The following is a 20,977-nucleotide window of genomic DNA, read 5'->3' as shown; positions in this document are numbered from 1 at the left end:
AAGGCATGTAAAAGAACCAAGGACAAAAGGAAGGCCAGCAAGGTCTCAAAAAGCCAGAGCTCAGGGAGTACCACGATAGAGTTAGCCTCTACATGCAGTGCTCTGTGGTGAGGAAATATACTTAAATATTTTCATACCAATTCTATGGACGGCGACAAAATCCTACACAAAACAAAAAAAAAAGACATGTATGGGAAGTAACTGTACTACACTTTGGTTAATCCTTTCCTCATTCCTGCAAATATTCATACAACTCTAGTTTCAATAAATCGGCTCCATCTGTTGTCTGACCTTACTAGACCACATATTATGACCACCAAGTCTTTATGTTTTTGAAATAACTTCCCATCAACAAGTATCTGAAAATATTTAACTTGAATGATTAGCAATGAATTTATCAATACTAGTTTTGATCTATTGATGGAAAATTTCTTTGCAAATTTATTGCCTTGAATGACAAGATGAAAAAGTGCCTTATAAGGGAATGAGCATTCTCCAACCAGAGTTAACAATTGCTCATGGTTTCTTTTTTTGAATCAGGGTCTCACACTGTTGTCCAGGCTAGAGTACACTGTGGCAATCACAGCTCACTGCAGCCTTGACCCCTTGGGCTCAAGTGATCCTCCTGCCTCAGCCTCCCAAGTAGCTGGGACTACAGGCATGAGCCACAATGCCTGCCTAATTTTTGGTTTGTAGAGATGGAGTTTCACCATGTTGCCCAGGCTGGTCTTCAACTCATGGGCTCAAGCAATCTGGCCACCTCAACCTCCCAAAGTGCTAGGATTACACATGAGCCACCATGCCTGGCCACAATTATACATGTTTAAATGGCCTCATCCAATGCTCCTCTCTGGCTTCCTCAGTATAAATATATTTAAGTGGCAGTGCCACAGCTCCAAAAACTGTCCACAGTGGAGATGAGCTACTTGCCATTTCAGTCCCCTATTTATCAGTTACCTCACAACCAACTCTTCATCAAGATCAATAAACATCATCTCTCAAACTTCTTCTCAAAGCTGTATGCACCTCTCTCTAAGCTTTAATTTTGTAGTTGTCTTTGACAATTAAATGTACATTTTAGTGAAAAGAAAAGACAGCCAAATGGATCCAAGAGACTCCTGCTTCACAGTTCCTATGCTGCCCTATGGCATGTGCAACCCTGTGGTTGCAAATATCCAGTCTCAAAAAGCGCATCTGATATATAGCAATACCAACCCCACAAAATAGACTCAACACAAGCACAAAGTGAGGTAGGCAGACTTCTAAGATGGCCCCTAGTGACCTCCACCTCCTGGGATTCTCCCCGTGTTAAATTAACTCCCCTTGAGAGTGGCCTGGGTCTATAACTTGACTCTAACCACTAGAACAGAGCAAAGGTGATGGGAAGTCATTTCTGTGAATAAGTTACAAAAGACTTTGACTTCCATTGTGCTAGCAGACTCTCTCCACTGGCACACTTTGACGAAGCAGGCTGCCATGCTGGAGCAACCCACATGGCAAGAGACTGAAGCCCTCAGTCCAGCAACCTGTGAGGAACTGAATCCTGCCAACAATCACATGAGCTTAAAAGTGGCTCCTCCCCCAGGTGAGCTTTTGGATGAGACCACAGCCCTGGCTGATACCTTGAATGCAGGTTCCTGAGAGAACCTGGAACAGAAGACCGAGCCCAGTCTCCTGGACCATATCAAGCATGAGAGAATAAAGGAGCATTGTTGTAAGAGGCTAGGTTTTGGGGAAATCTGTTATGCAGCAATGGTTAGCTAATACAGTCATAGCCTTTTGATCTATTTTTCTATAATAATATGATGTGGTAGAAAGTACAGGGGTTAAAGGATGAGAAATGTTTCAAACCCAGACCTGCCTCCCCTTGGCTACAAGACCTTAGGTAACCTGGCATCTCAGTCTCCTGCACATCAAACAGGATGGGAACAATTACTTAAACTGAGATAACAGCTATGAATCTGCTTACCCAGGGTCAGCCCCAGTAAACTGCAGGGGCTCATCAATAGTGAGCAGTGACTACTAAAGCAGCAGAACCTGCCACCACTCCTCACCTGACATTTTTAGAAGGGCTGACCTAAATCACTGAGAACCTTCTATCTTAACTGTTTCTCTCAAACTCAATTCTAATTCTAACCTTACAATAAGCAGCAATGAATTATTCACGAATTCAATAAGTCTTGTACTTGTTTCCTTCTCTCACTCCAAAATCTTTAGGCAAAAATGCCAAACATTTTTGAATTTCAGATTCTTCTGTGTATATTCCAGATGGTGACCATATTCCCTCATCCAAAGAAGATGCCTACTCAAAAATGGCCAAGTGTACTTTTGAAACAATGCAGGCAAATTTGAAAACAGGACTGTTCCAGGACACCCAAGACATGAAGAGCCATGATTTCCTACCTCCCCTCAAAGAGGCACTAGTGGCCAAGGTTTCAAATATTAACTAGCTAATTATTTAAGCCCCATAGTTTTCCATCAATTGTTTCTTTCTCTTTTTGTTTCTTTCCTTTTATTTATTTAATTTCGGGAGATGGTACTGTGCATTCCAGTGATACCTCATCTTTACTTAATAATTCTTAAAAAAAAGAAGCTCCTTAGATTGCTTTTCCATTTGGAAACTAATTAACGTTCAAACTTCACTCAATGATATTACAATAGTAGTGCCTTTGAATATCCACCACCCTGCTTCAAATGTGATTTTCCTAACTTTGTTTTTGTGGCTAACTCAAGACTTCACCAATTAACAAAGGAGGCATTATGACATTCTTCCAAGTCTCAAACAAATGGCTTTTAATTCAATTCAATTTCCTGACATTCTTTTAGAAGAGTAAGAAACAGCAATAAAGTAACACCCAAGGTGGCACAGCTATAAAGTCTTTGGAAATCAGTGGTTAAGGCAGGGATCAGTAACTGTGGCCCTGGAGCCAAATCCCACCCACTGGCAAATGAACGTTTGGCCAGCTTGAGGCCCCAACCTTACATGCCTGCAAGGCATCTCTGTGATGGCTGCCTGTACACTACAGTGACAGGGTGGGGTAGTTCCAGCAGAACTACCTGCAAAGCCTAAAATACTGACTATATTTACTATCTGGCCCTTCACGGAAAAAGTGTGGGGACCCATGCTCTAAAAAGTCATATGTCTGTCAGAAGAACAGTGAAACAACTGTCACAAGGAGTCTGTCATTTGTAAGAGTCCAAATCATAAGGGCAGCAGTATAAGAAATTCAATTGTATTGTGAGACACAGTACTTTTTCTTCAAACTTAACGGCACAAAAGTGAAGACATTTCTTAAGTGAATGTGGAAAATTGCACCAAACCAGTGACAGCAACACTAATACAGCCATCCCCTCTCCCGACGTGTTTCTTCCCCTGGTGCGCAGATACCTCCCCGATGATATCGGTCTGGGAGCCGGCATCGCAGAACTGCTGGGGTACACCAGCATCGCCAGGCACGCCTGCGTGGTGAGGGAAGTCCGCTAGAGAGTCGGTGACACAGCAGCTGTTCTTGAAGCTATCAGTCAGCTTGGCCAGGCTCTGGAACAGAATGAGATGAGCTCTTTGAACCGAGATAGTGATGTTTCTCTTCCCTCCAGAAGTGGTCTTCTCATTTATGTTTTAGGTCTGCTGCTTTATATATTACTCGACAGTTGCCTCACCCCACCCCACGCTCATTAGATTTCATATAAATGCCCTTTATCACATGTGCCTCTAATAAACTTAGTCATTTAAATCACATCACAACTAAGTCCCTCTGGCGGCATGTGAAGCAAATAATGGACACTATTGTACCATTTGTACTGGTTCTTAAACCTTCATGTTTCCCAAAGAAAAACATAAGTATTTCTATCCAAGATGTAAATGAGTCTGACAGAGATAAATGCTGCCTTGAGGTTGTAATGGAGGAACCACAGGGAAGGAGGAAACAGCTCCCAGACAATGCTTACGTGTTTCTTTTCAGTTCATTGAGTTGCTGTTTTAGCTTACATATTTTTTATAAACCTGATTTTTCAGTGATTCTACATGGTCGAAAGTAATCTCATATGTATGCTGGTTTGCCAAAAATTAGAGTAAGTATGCATTCTGGCATGTGAAATCTCTCCGTGTGACAGTTTTAAGCAGAAATTTTAAAATCCCTTTTTTTTTTTTTGAGAGAGGGTCTCATTCTGTCACCCAGGCTGGAGTGCAGTAGCACAATCATAGCTCACTGTAGCCAAGACTTCCCAGGCTCAAGTGATCCTCCCACCTCAGCCTCCTGAGTACCTGGGACTACAGGTACGCCACCACACCTAGCTAAACTTTTGTTTGCTTGCTTGCTTGCTTGTTTTTATAGAGATCAGGTCTCACTATATTGCCCAGGCTGTTCTCAAAGTTCTGGGCTCAAGCAATCCTCCTGCCTCAGCCTCCCAAAGTGTTGGGATTATAAGCATGAGCCATAGCACCCAACCAGAAATCAGATTTTTGACCATTGCTTTTAGACTTCTGAATATATTCACTTTCAGCAGATTTGCCATAGACACCAGAACCAAAAATGCCCAAGTGCAGTAGAACTCACGAAACTGGCTTGAGATGGAGATAAAGCCTTCTTGGGCAGGGCCAGTAGAGTTAAGTTCACATAAGAAAGGCAAAACAACTGATTTAATTTGGATAGAAGAGGACTCTGCCCGTGCCTCTTCCTGGAGCTTCTCAGAGTCTGAGAAGCTATGGAGAACTCAGAGAAGGTACTTGGGCCTGAAGCTGCTTCCAGAAATTCTATCTCCTGCCTCCACGGTGGGAACTCAAGCAAGGCAAATGAGTGGCTGGTCCTGATGCTGCACATGTGGCTCAGAGAGGCCGGGGCAGGCAGCACTGCTTGGCCTCATGGCATAAAGCCTTTGTGTCTCTGCCATGGAATGCAACCAGGTTCAGCCTGGGGTGTCGGTGATGCGTAACAAACACAGGGCATCACGTTTGATGTCAGCTGCGCAGAGACTTCAGTAAACGGTAGCTGTTCTCCGTGCTACCTGTTTGCCAAAAAAATCTAACAATTAACCATCCACCTATCACAACCTGTAGAGTTTATCTGTAAATACAGATTTCTGGGCCCTACCTCCAGAGATTCGAATTCAGTGAGTCTGGGGTGGGGCCTGGTAATCTGCATCTTCACAAGCACCATAAGGACTCTCTACAAGTCCCTGACGGCCTTGACCTTAGGAAGCACTACCCAGGCAGGGCAGTTTTTTGTGCATCTGTCTCATTTTGGCTCCAAGTTTGAGCTTTGCTTGATCTGTCCTGTGGGTCTTACACTCTACAGAATCTAGACACGTGCCAGCAGGCAATAGATGCTCACTTAGGGAAGCAGATGAAAAATAAAAGCTGTAACAGAAAGCACTGAATGCATTCCAGCACTTGACGCCATGAGGTCATGCAGTGCTCCCGGCCTTGACCTCTCTGAGGCCACCGTGTGCAGCACTAGGGCCAGCCACTCAGATGCCTTGCCTGAGTTCCCCACCATGGAGGCAGCTTTTTGCATTTGCAAAAGCTCAACTTTTTCTAAAGATAACAGAAACTACAAGAGTTCAAGGGGAAAAAACATAAAGCAATATAAAGCTATAATGATCCCAGCTATATAATACAAATACACCCACATAGTGGGTGGATGCTATGCAACAATATCAAGGAAAGAGCAGCTCTCTGTGTACAGATACAGGGAAAGGTAGAGGATATTGCTGTTAATCAAGGAAGCTAGTGTTGAAGAGTTTCACAGTCCTGGCTCTGCGTGAGGACAGCTAAACACATATTCTTGTTTTTGTGTGCCCGCGTGAATTCTGGGAGGGTAGGCAAGAAGCTAACAAAGGCAGTTAGGGGCAGTAGGAGGTGGAGCAATAGCAAGACTTCTTATCACAGACCTATGGAATTCTCCTGATTATTGAACAATATGAATGTATCACCCATTGCTGGGGGTTGAATTATGTTCCCCCAGGAGATATGTTTAAGTCCTAATCCCAGGAACCTGTGAGTGCGACCTTATTTGGAAATAGTCTTTACAGATGTAATCTAGTTAAGATGAGGTCATACTGGATTAGGGTAGACCCTTATCCAATGGCTGGTGTCCTTTCAGGAGAGGAAATTCAGCACAGAGACAATCATGTGACTATGGAGGCAGACATCACAATGGTATCTACAATCCAAGGAAGCTGGAATAGGCAAGGAAGGATCTTCCCCTCCAGGCTTCAGAAGTGTGACCCCGCCCACACCTTGATTTCGGACTTCTGGCCTCTAAACCTGAGAGACCAAATTTCTGTTGTTCTAAAGCCACTCAGTTTGTGCTACCTTGTTATGGCAGCCCCAGAAAACTGAAACAGCCTCCATATCCACAGATTCCACATTTCCAGATTTAACCTACCACAGATAGGAAATATTCTGAGGGAAAAAAAAAAATAACACAAAGAAAAAACTAATACAGTGTAACATCAATTTACATAGTATTTACACTGCAGGAGGTAGTATAAGTAATCTAGAGATGGTTTAAAGCATATGGGAGGGGCCAGGCATGGTGGCTCATGCCTGTAATGCCAGCACTTTGGGAGGCCAAGACAGGAGGACTGCTCAGGGCCAGGAGTTTGAGACCACCCTGGCCGACATGGCAAGACCCTGTCTCTACTACAAATATGTAAATTAGCCAGGCATAACAGTGTGTACCTGTGGTCCCAGCTATTCTCGAGGCTGAGGTGGGAGGACGGCTTGAGCCTGGGAGGTCAAGGCTGCAGTGAGCCATTTTTGTGCCATTGTACTCAAGCCTAGGTGACAGAGAGAGACCCTGTCTCCAGAAAAAAGAAAAGTATACAGGAGGATTATGTAGCTTATATGCAAATACTATACCATTTTTTTACAAGGGATTTGAGCATCCAATGATTTTGGTATCCTGGGGGATGGGGGTGTGTCTTGGAACCAATCCCCCAAGGATACAGAGGGATGACTACATACTTACTTAAATACACTGGGGGGTGCATATATATGTATGTTTTTGCATTTATATTATATATACATATATGTTATATACACAATAACTATTTAACATGTAATACATAAGTATATTAAAAACCTCCTAAAATAAAACACATGAGCAGGCAGGCAGCTTACATGCATCAGGTCCCGCCTCTCCTTCTCGCCTGTGCAAATAGCCTTCTTGATGGTCCGGAGCTCACTCATGATAGCCTGAGCCTCATCCAGTTTGTAGCTGGTGTGAGTACTTGACATCTTCCGATCAATCCTGGTTAAAACAGAAAAATCAATGTCATGTCACATGAGATCCTAGCATTCCATTAAACATACAACTACAAAAACCCGAAAGCTTCATAAAAAGGTGGAAAAAGTTAAAAGTAATATTTTGGCAAAGAAAAAGAAAGACCACATGGAAGCTTCCCTCCTTCCGGTCAATACAACACCCTCTGCTGCAGGAGCACCCTGGGCAGGTGAAGACATTCGAGTCGGGAGGCTCAGGTCCTCCGCTAACGATCAGGCAACAAGATTGCTGGCTTAAGTAATTTCCCGAGACTGTAAACTCCTCTCTCTGAGAGAAGGACATGTTTAGAGCCATGTTAGTGGTCAAAAGCTTTGTTAAATAAACATATGAATGAGATCTGTGTACAGGGAGAATATATGGGACACAGTAAGAAGTAGTGAGCTTTCAATAATGGTGCCTTGTACAAAACCCAGCAACTCTTCTGTCTCTTATAACTCTTATTTCATTCTGGTTCTAATTTATTACTAGCTCTCTTTCTCCTACCAAAGTCCCCAATTCTTTCCTTCAATCCAAACATCCATCCAGGGAAAATGACAACATCCCTCCCTCCCTTTTTCCTCCCCTTCCTCCCACCTTTCCTCCATGCTTCCATCCTCCAAGCCAGCTCCTGTGCACACCAGGCCGGGCTCTGGGGCTGGAAGCAGAGCACAGAACAAAACAAGACTTGGTTCTGCCTTCAAAGGGCAGGTGGCCTCTGGAGCATGTCCTCTGTCACGTCCCCTACACCTGAGGCTCCAGTCTTGGAAGCCTTAAGGCTAAGGAATTTGAGAAATTTTGGTCCAGAGTGGAATGAATTCTTTCTCTGGAAAGCAACTGGCTTCTTTCAGGTTCCAGGTCCTCCAGTTCACAGGTTCTGGTTCCAATATTTCCCTCCACATTATCCTGAAAACCTGGATCATTCACTGTCAGTCCAAGCTCCCTGGCTCACCAATCACAGGAACCTCCGACGTGCTGGTGGGTGCAAGTGGCACCCAGCTCTGCCACTCACTGGCTGTGGGGCCTGGGTGAGTCACTTCCCCTCTTTCCACCTGCTTCCTCCGGTCTCAAATGGGGACACTAAAAATACTTCTCCCATGGGATGGGCATGAGATTTAATGAGAAAATGCAAGGAAAGGGCTTGCTTGGCAGGAGGCCTGGCATGTGGTGTTTGCAGTGATTGTTTTTATCTGAATAATGCAGAATCTCCTTACTCATGGGAAAAAAAAGTAAATAACTTTCCAACTCTGGTATTTTATTATCATTAACAAATTCCTTGCCAAAATACATCACAACTCAAGCAAAACTCGGCACCGGAGTCAACCTGAGCTATCAGCATCCACGGCCTAGGAGGAGGGAAAGTAACACAAACAGGAAGCCACTGCCTCCCTTTGAATAGCACTCTGGGGCTCAGCAGCATTGCTGTGATTGCCATCAGCTACACATAAAATATTTATGAACACTTGTCCTGAGTCCTGCTGCAAGGAGAGTGGATAGGAGCACTCTGTGCATGCTGAATAGTGACACTCCTAAATGTCAACGTGGCCGGACCCTGCAGGCACTTCCATAACGGCTGTTACAGACTTTTAAGTTTCTCAAATACACACTGCCTTGTCTGTTCCTATAAAGCAGAAGTCTTTATTTATATATCTTTATTAAAAGGTCCATATATCTTTAATGATAGAGTGTTCCATACCAAAAGTTAAAATAAGTGAGCATGAACTAAAGTTTGGGCAGTGGGCATGTTTTTTTCTTTTTATTCTGCTCTCATTAAATCCCTTCTTTCAGAGAACAGTTCATCCAAATGATCAAGGTGGTAAACTTTAACAGTCTATGTCACCTGAGGACCCTTGTGAGATTTGGCAACAAAGTAGAAAAAGTTCCCAGCACAGTACCAGCAGGCCATTTGGTGGCTACTAAAATGTGGGCACCAATAGCAAGAATGGTGACAGTAGGCATATAAACCCATTGTATATTTTCAAAACTCTTTTGTTTGACCCTCAAAACCAGCCCAACTGCCACCAAAATGGCTGGGCTTCTCACTCACTGCTGGTAACTTAGCCAGACCTACAGAAGTCAATTGCGGTAATCAAGGAAGGGGCGACCTTGTACTATCTTAGCTGTCCTAGCTTCGCAACAAAAAAACAATGTAATTCACTGAAATTTGCACAGGGGGCGCTATGTGGCTGAATGATGTGAAGGGGAAAAACAGGGACAGAAGTCTGAGGATAGAACCGGGCCCCAGAACCCAGCTGATCACCAGAACAAATATAGACTCCAGGGGTCCCTACTGAAGGTGAACCCCTATAGGTGGAACTAGGAGATTCAATGATCCATCAACCAGGTCCTAGAAGCACCAGGTTGGAGGAGCCTCTTATTATTACTCTCCACTTCAGCTGGGGGTGAGCTCCCTTAGAGAGAGCCATTCTCTTTGAGGGATCTCAGAAACACTAAGACATGATGTAGGAAATAGAAAATGGAAGCAAAGCCCCTGTGGTTTTCCATAGCAGATGCTGTGTGGGGAACCAAGAGTCCTGAATGCAAGACAGAAATAAAAGGCCATACATCTCAAAGCACTAAGTCTTATTTTAAAATAGTTGACCTATGAGGTGACAGGGTCTTTGCTGCATCTTCTCACTTAACCTCCCCCTTAGGAGATAAGCATAATCTCCTCAGATTTGATGATGATGAAGTTGAAGCTCAGAGCAATTAACTAAATGGCCCAGATGACAAGTGTGTATCTGGCAGAGCCGGATTCAAACCCACAGGCAGACTCCAAAGCTTGCCCAGAATCACGGGGTGTGGTGCTGCCCCTTTCTGCTGAGCACGACATCTGCCACTCTCAGAGTGGGCAAGGCGGGTCCAGATGTTTTTTTTTTTTTTTAAACAAGGGCAAGCTATGTTTCAGATAACTCCAACCACCTCCGTTTTTCAACTGTGATCAAAGGACAGTAAACGTTTTCTTTTACTTCTGCAAAATTCATTTATTTGAGAGAGCGCTCTCTCTCTCTCTCAAACTTCCCTATAAAACTTTGGCTCAATTTAGATGATGTAACCATCATCAGAGATTATTACAAACAGCTCTATGCACATAAACTAGTAAACCTGGAAGAAATGGATAAATTCCTGGACACTTGCCTCCTCCCAAGGCTAAACCAGGAAGAAGCCGAAACCCTGAACAGACCCATAACAAGGTCTGAAGTTGAGGCAGCAATTAAGAGTCTACCACCCAAAAAAAGCCCAGGTCCAGACAGATTCACAGCCGAATTCTACCAGACATACAAAGAGGAGCTGGTACCATTCCTTCTGAAACTATTCCAAACAATCCAAAAAGAGGGAATCCTTCCCAAATCATTTTATGAGAGCAACATCATCCTGATACCAAAACCCGGCAGAGACTCAACAAGAAAACTTCAGGCCAATATCCATGATGAACATAGATGCAAAAATCTTCAATAAAATACTGGAAAGCCGACTGCAACAGCACATCAAAAAGCTTATCCACCATGATCAAGTAGGCTTCATCCCGGGGATGCAAGACTGGTTCAACACGCAAGTCTATAAACGTAATTCACCACATAAACAGAACCAAAGACAAAAACCACATGATTATCTCAACAGATGCAGAGAAGCCCTTTGACAAAATTCCACAGCCCTATATGCTAAAAACCCTCAATAAGCTAGGTATTGACGGAACGTATCTCAAAATAATAAAAGCTATTTATGACAAACCAACAGCCAATATCATACTGAATGGGCAAAAACTGGAAGCATTTCCCTTGAAATCTGGCACTAGACAAGGATGCCCTCTCTCACCACTCCTGTTCAATATAATACTGCAAGTTCTAGCCAGAGCAATCAGGCAAGAAAATGAAATAAAGGGTATTCAAATATGAAAGGAGGAAGTCAAATTGTCTCTATTTGCAGACGACATGATTGTATATCTGGAAGACCCCATCATCTCGGCCCAAAATCTCCTGAAACAGATAAGCAACTTCAGCAAAGTCTCAGGATACAAAATCAATGTACAAAAATCACATGCATTCCTATACACCAATAACAGACTTAAAGAGAGCCAAATCAAGAACGAACTTCCATTCACAATTGCCACAAAGAGAATAAAATACCTAGGAATACAACTAACAAGGAATGTAGAGGACCTCTTCAAGGAGAACTACAAGCCACTGCTCAATGAAATAAGAGAGGACACAAATAGATGGAGAAACATTCCATGTTCATGGTTAGGAAGAATCAATATCGTGAAAATGGCCATACTGCCCAAAGTAATTTACAGATTCAGCATATCCCCATCAAGCTACCAATGACCTTCTTCACGGAACTGGAAAAAAACACCTTAAACTTCATATGGAACCAAAAGAGAGCCCGTATAGCCAAGCCAATTCTAAGCAAAAAGAACAAAGCAGGAGGCATCACACTACTGGACTTCAAACTATACTACAAGGCTACAGTAATCAAAACAGCATGGTACTGGTACCAAGACAGAGATATAAACCAATGGAATAGAACAGAGGTCTCGGAGGCAACACAACATATCTACAACCATCTGATCTTTGACAAACCTGACAAAAACAAGCAATGGGGAAAGGATTCCCTGTTTAATAAATGGTGTTGGGAAAACTGGCTAGCCATGTGCAGGAAGCAGAAACTGGACCCCTTCCTGACACCTTACACTAAAATTAACTCCAGATGGATTAAAGACTTAAACATAAGACCTAACACCATAAAAACCCTAGAAGAAAATCTAGGCAAAACCATTCAGGACATAGGCGTAGGCAAGTACTTCATGACCAAAACACCAAGAGCATTGACAACAAAAGCCAAAATAGACAAATGAGACCTAATCAAACTCCACAGCTTCTGCATGGCAAAAGAAACAGTCATTAGAGTGAATCGGCAACCAACAGAATGGGAAAAAATTTTTGCAGTTTACCCATCTGACAAAGGGCTAATATCCAGAATTTACAAAGAACTAAAACAGATTTACAAGAAAAAAACAAACAAGCCCATTCAAAAGTGGGCAAAGGATATGAATAGATACTTTACAAAAGAAGACATACATGAGGCCAACAAACATGAAAAAATGCTCATCATCACTGGTCATCAGAGAAATGCAAATCAAAACTACACTGAGATACCATCTCACGCCAGTCAGAATGGCGATCATTAAAAAATCTAGAGACAACAGATGCTGGAGAGGATGTGGAGAAATAGGAACACTTTTACACTGTTGGTGGGAGTGTAAATTAGTTCAACCATTGTGGAAGACAGTGTGGCGATTCCTCAAGGACCTAGAAATAGAAATTCCATTTGACCCAGCAATCCCGTTACTGGGTATATATCCAAAGGATTATAAATCGTTCTACTATAAGGACACGTGCACACGAATGTTCATTGCAGCACTGTTTACAATAGCAAAGACCTGGAACCAACCCAAATGCCCATCGATGATAGACTGGACAGGGAAAATGTGGCACATATACACCATGAAATATTACGCAGCCATCAAAAACGATGAGTTTGTGTCCTTTGTAGGGACATGGATGAACCTGGAAACCATCATTCTTAGCAAACTGACACAAGAGCAGAAGATCAAACACTGCATGTTCTCACTCATAGGCGGGTGTTGAACAATGAGAACACATGGACACAGGGAGGGGAGCACTACACACTGGGGTCTGTTGGGGGGAAATAGGGAAGGGTCAGTGGGGGGTGGGGAGTTGGGGAGAGAGAGCATGGGGAGAAATGCCAGATATAGGTGATGGGGAGGAAGGCAGCAAATCACACTGCCACATGTGTACCTATGCAACAATCTTGCATGTTCTTCACATGTACCCCAAAACCTAAAATGCAATAAAAAAAAATTTAGATGATGTGCTCAAATATTTGGTATTTTTTAAAAATATCGATGTATTACAGTTCATTTTAAAAATCACAAGATCTGTGACTGCCAAAGAACTGCCTTATTTTGTTCTTAATTTTAATTAAGAGTGCAAGAAAGTGCCTTTACCATACATCACAAATAAAATGATAGAAAAGTGGTAACTGCTAAAGGAGAATTAACAAGGACATCAGTTAATATGCAGTATGAAAACAAAATTCAGTGCACAGACGCACAGACTTCAGTTTTGCACCCTCTACCTTTTGCATTCAGCTGCAGGGACATTAAGTTATTTGCTGAGAGTAACACAGCAAGTAACAAGCAAAGTGAAATTCACGGCCAAGGCCCCCCACACTAGGACTTGTTGGCTCCATCACCTGGTTTGCAATATATTTAAAGTCAATGCCTCTAAATGCCCATTGCGTCAAACCTGAAGGCCACCCATATCACCAGTCAAATGTAATTCCAAAGTAAATTGGTGCTCTTTATGGTGTGCTTTTGAAAGAAATAGGTTGGAGAGAAAAGGAGAAGATACAGCTTCAGATGAGGAACCTCGCACGACCGAAAAGGCATTTTAGAGATGTTTATTGTCAACCCCTACCCCCTGCCACCCTAAAGTTTCCATATTGTTTGCTCAACTTAAGATGTCAAGAAAACTGCACTAGTAAAAATAAGAGTAAAACCACATAACTTCTTAACCCCACATCTTGAAGGAAAGAGCTGCCAGGGCTCTAAAGATATTCTATGTTAATATTACAGATTACAACCCAAAAGAATGGAAAGGTTTGTTATAACTTCTACCTTTTCCATCAGCAGCTCTGGCAGAGGGCCTTGGGTGAACCTCAGAAAGCTTCCGGCAGCTTTCTATCAACAGCAGGACCTGTGTGGAACACCAGACCTGTCCCACAACCGGGAACAATGCTCTTTTTGTTTCCAGCCCATTTCTGTATGTTTCACTGTTATCTGAGTATTGCTGGGGTTTTCGCATGGGCTGTACCTTAGGTGCTATGCTAATGGGAGATCGTTACTTTAAGCCTGTTCTAACTGAACTATCCCATTCTCTCCTGAAACCACTAAATCCCTTCAGACAGAAAATGCTAATATGCAGTAATGCTTCATTCTGGTATTGCATGCTTAGAAGGATTTAGTGCCTCGCCTTTAAGGAGACAAATGGGTTTAACGTCACCCAATTGGGAAGTTAATCAAGAAATCAACGAAGCAGAGGCTCACCTAGTGGCTAAGAATGTACCTCATGGAAACTAGTTAGTGCAACATCTGGTGAGCATCCCTTTCTGTGATTTGAACAGCAAGGACTTCTTAAAACTGAGGCCAAAACACAATACCACACAAAATCCGGAAGAGAAGCCCATGCTAGAGGACAGTTAGCAAGATGGGGACTGGGCGATGTCTAGAGGCCTCCCTGAGTTCCTCCAGCCCAGGGACAAAACTTTTGGCCAAGGAAAGATCTGCCCTCACTCAGTGTCCCAGTGTCCAAGAAAGAAACGGACCTTGTAATGGCTACCAGCAGGCAGCAGCAGCGACCTCAACCACTCCCCCAGAACCCAGGTGATCTGCATTTACTCCCAAGCCCCACCCTGTTCTGGGAACCAGCTGGGTCTTCAGGATGAAGCAGTGAACAAAGCCAAGTCCTTGTCCTCGTGCAGCACGATTCGAGCCAAGGAGACAAGACAATGAAAGGCACATCCTTAGGTCAGGCAGTCACAAATGCCTTCAAAAAAAATGAAGTCGAGTTTGGGGATAAAGTGTGACAGAGTACTTTTTTTTTTTTTTTAAAGACGGAGTTTCAGGCTCTTTCGCCCAGACTGGAGTGAAGTGGCACAATCTCAGCTCACTGCAACATCCGCTCCCCAGGTTCAAGCAATTCTCCAGCTTCCGCCTCCCAAGTAGCTGGGATTATAGGGGCCTGCCACTATGCCCGGCTAATTTTTGTATTTTTCAGTAGAGACGAGATTTCACCACGTTCACCAGGCTGGTCTCAAACTCCTGACCTCAGGTGATCCACCTGCCTCAGCCTCCCAAAGTGCTGGGATTACAGGCATGAGCCACCATGCCCGGCCGACAGAGTACATTTTTAGATGGATGGTTAAGTCAGGATCTTGCGAGATGTCACTAAGCAAAGGCCCATGGAAGGGAGGGAGCAGGCATGTGAGAATCTGGGGGAAAGTGCATTCCAGGCAGAGGGAGCTGCAAGTACCCACGGTAAAGGCAGGACATCCCTTTCAAAGGTGAAACTAGAGGGAAATGAGGCAGGGCCAGGGGCCAGCCTATGTAGAGTCTGGCTTGTGTTCCAGGTGAGAGAGAGCCACAGGAGGAACACAAGGAGAGCATGAGCTGTGGAAGAACCCCGTGGCTACTGGGTAAGGATGGAGACTCCCATTAATGCCTGGCCCAGAGTCATGGTGATGGAAGCTGTGAGAAGGGTCAGAGGCGGGGTGTCGAAACAGCACACCATGGACAAGATGGTCAGGCAGTATTCCTCAAAATCATCTTCTGCCATCAAGCCAGCGCTCAGGGACATTATAGATGTCATGGCAGGAAAAGCCTCCAATAACACAAGCAGGAAACTCAGGGAAAAGCAATGTTAAATGAGCTCCCCAGCTGTAGGACAACTCAGAATCTAACGTAAGGTGCCAGGAGCAGGGGCTCACGCCTGTAATCCCAGCACTGTGGGAGGTCGAGGTGGGTAGATGGCTTGAGCCCAGAAGTTAGAGACCAACCTGGGCAACATGGTGAAAGTCTGTCTCTACTAAAAAATACAAAAATTACCTGGGTGTAGTGTTGTGCACCTGTAGTCCCAGTTACTCAGGAAGCTGAGGCATGAGAATCACTTGAACCCAAGAGGCAGAGGTTGCAGTGAGCCAAGATCGCACCACTGCACTTCATCCTAGACCACAGAGTGAGACTCCATCTCAAAAAAATAATAATAATAATCTAACACGAGGTACATTCTAGAGCTCTAGAGTTCCAGGCAGGAGCTGGAGAGGGGAATTTGCCTACATCGGTTGATACACTTGACCTGTTCACGCGCGTCACCCAGTTGGGAAGCATTGCATGCATCCTGGTCCTGAGTCTTCCCTTTGCCTCTGGACACTAGTAGTAAGTTTACAGTAAGATAATTTTTCCAAAAAGTTTCAGAAACTTTAGGGCAAGAATCCAGGAGATCTCTCACTGGAAAAGCTCAATTTTTCTGAAAACTTTAATTACTCATTATAAATGGTGCTCCAATTTTCTGAAGACTTTTATAAAGGCCTCAAGAGAAATGCAAATTGAAACTACACTGAGATACTATCTCTCATGTATGAGACTGGCAAAAATGCAAATGCTTATCAACATATCCTGTTGGCAAAGCCACAGGAAATGAGAACACTCATATGTTAGTGGTAGGAAGGCAAAATGGGGTAACCCCACAGCAGAGGAATCTGGCCATATCCAATACAAGCTGAGTATCCCTAATCTGCAAATCTGAAATTCAATGTGCTTCAAAATCTGAAACTTTTTAAGCATTGAAATGACACTCAAAGAAAATGACCACTGAAGCATTTCAGGTTTCAGATTTTTGGATCAGGGATACTGAACCAGTAAATATAATACAAATATTCCAAAACCAAAAAAAAAAGCTGAAATCCAAAACACTTCTGGTCCCAAGCATTTCAGATAAGAAATATTCAACCCATAATACAACAAATACATTCACCCTTTAACCTATCAAGCCTGCTTTCGGGAACTTATCCTGAAAGATACACATGCATAACTTAGGTAAAAAGCTGATGAAAAATGTTATTAATATAAATGAAAGCATTGGGCCAACAAGGCCAGAACCTACCGATAATCTTCACACCACAAAAGGAAACAACCAGAGAGTGGGTGCCTCCTGATGGAAGTAACAGCACCACCTAAAAAACATTTTTACTCAAAAAAGAAAAGAAATCGAACTTGAATCAGATCAAGCCTCTCAAACAATTACGCCCATTTGCATCAATAACAAGGGACAGAACATGTTCAATGGTATCATGTGAATTTCAGCAGCAAAACCCAACATTAGGGAAATTCTATAGGACAACCTAATTACTTTCTCCAACAAATAAGCTATCAAGGGGAAAAAAAGGAGGGAGAGTAGAGACGAAAAGACTTAAGAGACACATCAACCAAAGGCACTCTGTAGCCCAAACTGGACCCAAACACCTGAAGAAATGGGAGAGCTCACTGGACACAAGATGCCTGCTAAGTGGGATACAGGAATTATAGGTATTTTCAAAAGGAGTCCATAACTTTAGGGGACGTATTTATGGATTAAATGGGATTCTGGGATTTGCTTCAATAAGGCAGTGAGAGCTTAGCAGATGGGGTGGGGTCACCACCAAACCAAGACTGGCCATTGTGCAGGCAAAATGGGGTGAGGGGTACAGGAGGGTTTCAGTATACTATTCTCTCTACTTTTATGTTTGAAATTTTCCATCATTAAAAGCTTACATGTATACACTTCACATAGATACAGATGTAACACACACACATGTACATATTGTATTAACCCAGTGAACATATCTGTGGCCAATTCTTCTCTACAACAATCAACAGTGTATACAGATTTAAAGTAAAATACAAAGGTTCTTTTTTCCTTACTTGGACCCAAGTGTAATGATGAATTTCCTTGCTAGCCAGGAAATTCACCAAGATAAACAAGGCAAGTTTAAAATGTTATTAAGCAGCCAAACTCCTGGTGAGGTGCTCTGGAAAAGAATACACTGGATATTCTGGGAAGCAAGAACAGTAGGAAATTTTCTGGAGTAAAATCTCGGGCCACTGCCTTAAAGCAACATTGGCGATAAAATCAGAGACGCTTCATGTTTATGTACAACAGCTCACGTGCTATCTGTACTTATAGTCAGGATTTCCCAGTAGAGATGGGGTAATCACATTTGCAATGCTTGAAAAGACCTTCTAAAATTTCTCAATAAAAAAATATACATTTGCATGATTTGGTCCAAATGTAAAGCCCAATGTTCAATACCAGAAAAATCATTAGGCTGTTTTCATCTGATAAGCTGTGGAACTCAGAGAAAGGCTACCAGATTATCTTCCACTTCCAAAAATATTTTAAGAGTGGCACGGGTGCCTGTGTTTTTTCTTCCTGTGAGGCTGTGTCTGTCCCAGAATAAAGTAAACGTGCACAGTGACAACACAGCCTCAGACAGAGCCGAGGCATCGTGCCCAGGAAACAACGGCTCTCAGCAGCTCCCTCCCAAAAGCCAACTTGCCCCCTGGCCAGGCATGCTTTGGGGTGGGCCCCTCAGGACCAAGGCCAGGTCCAGAGCCTTCCCCAGGCCACTCCCTGGCCTCCAGGGGAGGACGGGTATTCTCATGAGCTCTGGCAGGCAGGAGGAGCCTCCCCTTAACAAGGGGCAAGTTTACAATTGCTGTTCCCAAGCGTGGGATCTTGATAATGAAAGCAGCAGAAAGAAAATCCAAACAGCACTGGCCCGCCTCTCTTCCAGGAGCACAACTTGCGCTCCGTTTTGGCTGCAGGTGTAAAGTTAAAATTCTCGCTGTTCTGGCTCCTGCTTCTCTGACTAATGCCCCTAGGGAAACAGAGGCTGCCTTTTCCTCTTCTTGAAACCACTGCAACTACAAGAGATGAATTTACATCCTAGCCATGCTAAGGAGAAGGGGGTTTTCTCACTCAGCAGCATATTTTATTTTCTAGATCAGTCCATCTTCAGCTGACACTGCTATTTGGCCTTTGTCTTCAAATAAGGAAATGGGGTTCACCAGAATGATGGAGCCCAGGCAAAGCAACAGGCGCTGAGCCCAGCAACCCACTACAGAAACCACAGCCATGAGAGAAGTGCCAGGCGTGGCTCCCTGCTGATGCTCAGGGATCCTGAGCAAACTCAGACTCTTCCTGAACCCCAGTCACCTTCCTCAGAGCTACAAGTGAGAATGACATTAACTGCAACCTCTGGCATGCACAATGCCTAACATTAAAACTACATATTAGGCCAGGCACGGTGGCTCACACCTGTAATCCCAGCACTTTGGGAGGCCAAGGCAGGTGGATCACCTGAGGTCAGGAGTTCAAGACCAGCCTAGCCAACATGGGGAAACATCATCTCTATTAAAAATACAAAAATTAGCCAGGTGTGGTGGCAAGCTCCTGTAATCCCAGCTACTGGGGAGACTAAGGCACAAGAATCACTGGGACCCGGGGGACGGAGGTTGCAGCAAGTCAAGATCGCACCACTATACTCTAACCTGGGTGACAGGAGCAAGACTCTGTCTCAAAANAAAAAAAAAAAAAAAAAAAAATCAATCTAAAGAAGCAGCAGCTGTACTAACTAGGGCTAATAAAAGGAAGCTCTGACTATAGATCCAAAATGCACACACACACATAGCTGGGTAATGGTAGAGAAAGCAAAAAGCACGCAATTAGGTTAAAAGAATTCACATCACACTAAATATGTTAAGAGGTTCATCAAAAGCCATCTTGTTGGGGAGCCTTCAGCATGGCAGTGTTTCTGAAGAAATCATCTGAACAGCCCTCGGGGTCAGGACCAGAGAAAGTGAAGCCCCTTGAGGCAGGACCCAGCTTACTTTTCTTTTATCTCCCCTGGTGCCCATGTGACCTTAATAAAAAAGTAGACACACAAAGAATCCTGAACTCACCCAATCCTGCATGATTGAGAAAGTCTATCTCAACCTCATGTTAAACAACAGGATTTGACTATCCTTCATATGAGGCCGAGATAATTACATCTGTCCCTCACATTCCTTTATTACTTCCCCATAAAGAGTGGTGCTGCAGTCACGTGTGTCACTGAATTCATCTGCACACAGGATGAAAAAGGGCGACATGCTGCCCACCTGCATCAGTAACAGTCACCACACGGAGTTGGGCTAATTGTTTCAGGCTGGCCATGTACCAGGTATTAGTGCTGTCCTCTGCACAACTGAGCACAATGACTGCTGTTATGGACTGCGTGTTTGTGTGTCCTCCAAATTCTTAGGTGGCAGCCTTACCCTCTAATGTGATGGCATTTGAAGGTGGGGCCTTTGGGAGGCAATTAGGGTTAGATGAGGTCACAGGGTGGGACCCCATGATGGGATTAGGAAAAGGAAGAGAGACCAGAGATGTTGCTCTCTTAGTCAGGAGAGGATACTGCGACAAGATGGTCATCTGCAAATCAGGAATCAGGCCCTCATCAGGAACCAAATATCGGACCTCCAGCCTCCAGAACTGTAAGAAACAAATATCTGCTGTTCAAACCACCTTGAACAGCATGTTATTTGTCATAGCATGCCAAACTACCTAAAACAATCACCATTTACAGATGAAAAAAGTAGATGCAGAAGGCGTGAAGCACATGGCCAAGTTCAGCAAGGAAAGCCAATGAATGGAGAGAATGGCTCAGCAGACTTTCAGAGCCACACCAGTGCCATTTCTAAAATACCACCTTCAGTGCATGAAATCTGCAGAATTGACACAGCTCACTAATTGTAAAAAATTCATTCCGAATCTCTTGGTAGGGTTAAAGTTCTAATTGTAAAAATGAGAACAAGAGGAAGACCTATAGACTGGAAATGTCCAAAGAAACTTTCTGTGATAATGGAAATCTATTACCTATGGTGTTCAATACAGTAGCCACCAGCATGGTGGTTCTCAACTGGAAGTAAATGTGTTCTTTAGGAGATACTTGGCAATGTCTGGAAACATTTTTGGTTGTCACAATGTGGATGGAAGGTGCTACTGGCATCTAGTAGGTAAAGAGTAAAGACAACATTCCCCTTTTTTTTTTTTTTT

At 43.6% G+C, this 20,977-nt stretch overlaps 1 protein-coding gene across 2 annotated transcripts in view; it reads right to left on the bottom strand.

Annotated features, from left to right (window-relative positions):
• Positions 1–20,977, bottom strand: part of WWC3 (WWC family member 3) — a 130,646-nt gene that overhangs the window by 44,579 nt on the left and 65,090 nt on the right. For both annotated transcript variants that reach the window (XM_017509917.2, XM_017509919.2), the window contains exons 6-7: positions 7,124–7,253; positions 3,389–3,538 (exon numbers count right to left, since the gene is read on the bottom strand). In XM_017509917.2, coding sequence (XP_017365406.1) covers positions 3,389–3,538; positions 7,124–7,253 — 280 coding nt within the window. The remainder of the gene's footprint in view (positions 1–3,388; positions 3,539–7,123; positions 7,254–20,977) is intronic.

Source organism: Cebus imitator, unplaced genomic scaffold, assembly GCF_001604975.1.
Source record: "Cebus imitator isolate Cc_AM_T3 unplaced genomic scaffold, Cebus_imitator-1.0 Scaffold426, whole genome shotgun sequence".
Taxonomy (NCBI): Eukaryota; Metazoa; Chordata; class Mammalia; order Primates; family Cebidae; genus Cebus; species Cebus imitator.
The sequence above is the reverse complement of the archived record's forward strand: the minus strand, read 5'-3'. Positions and strand labels throughout refer to the sequence as shown.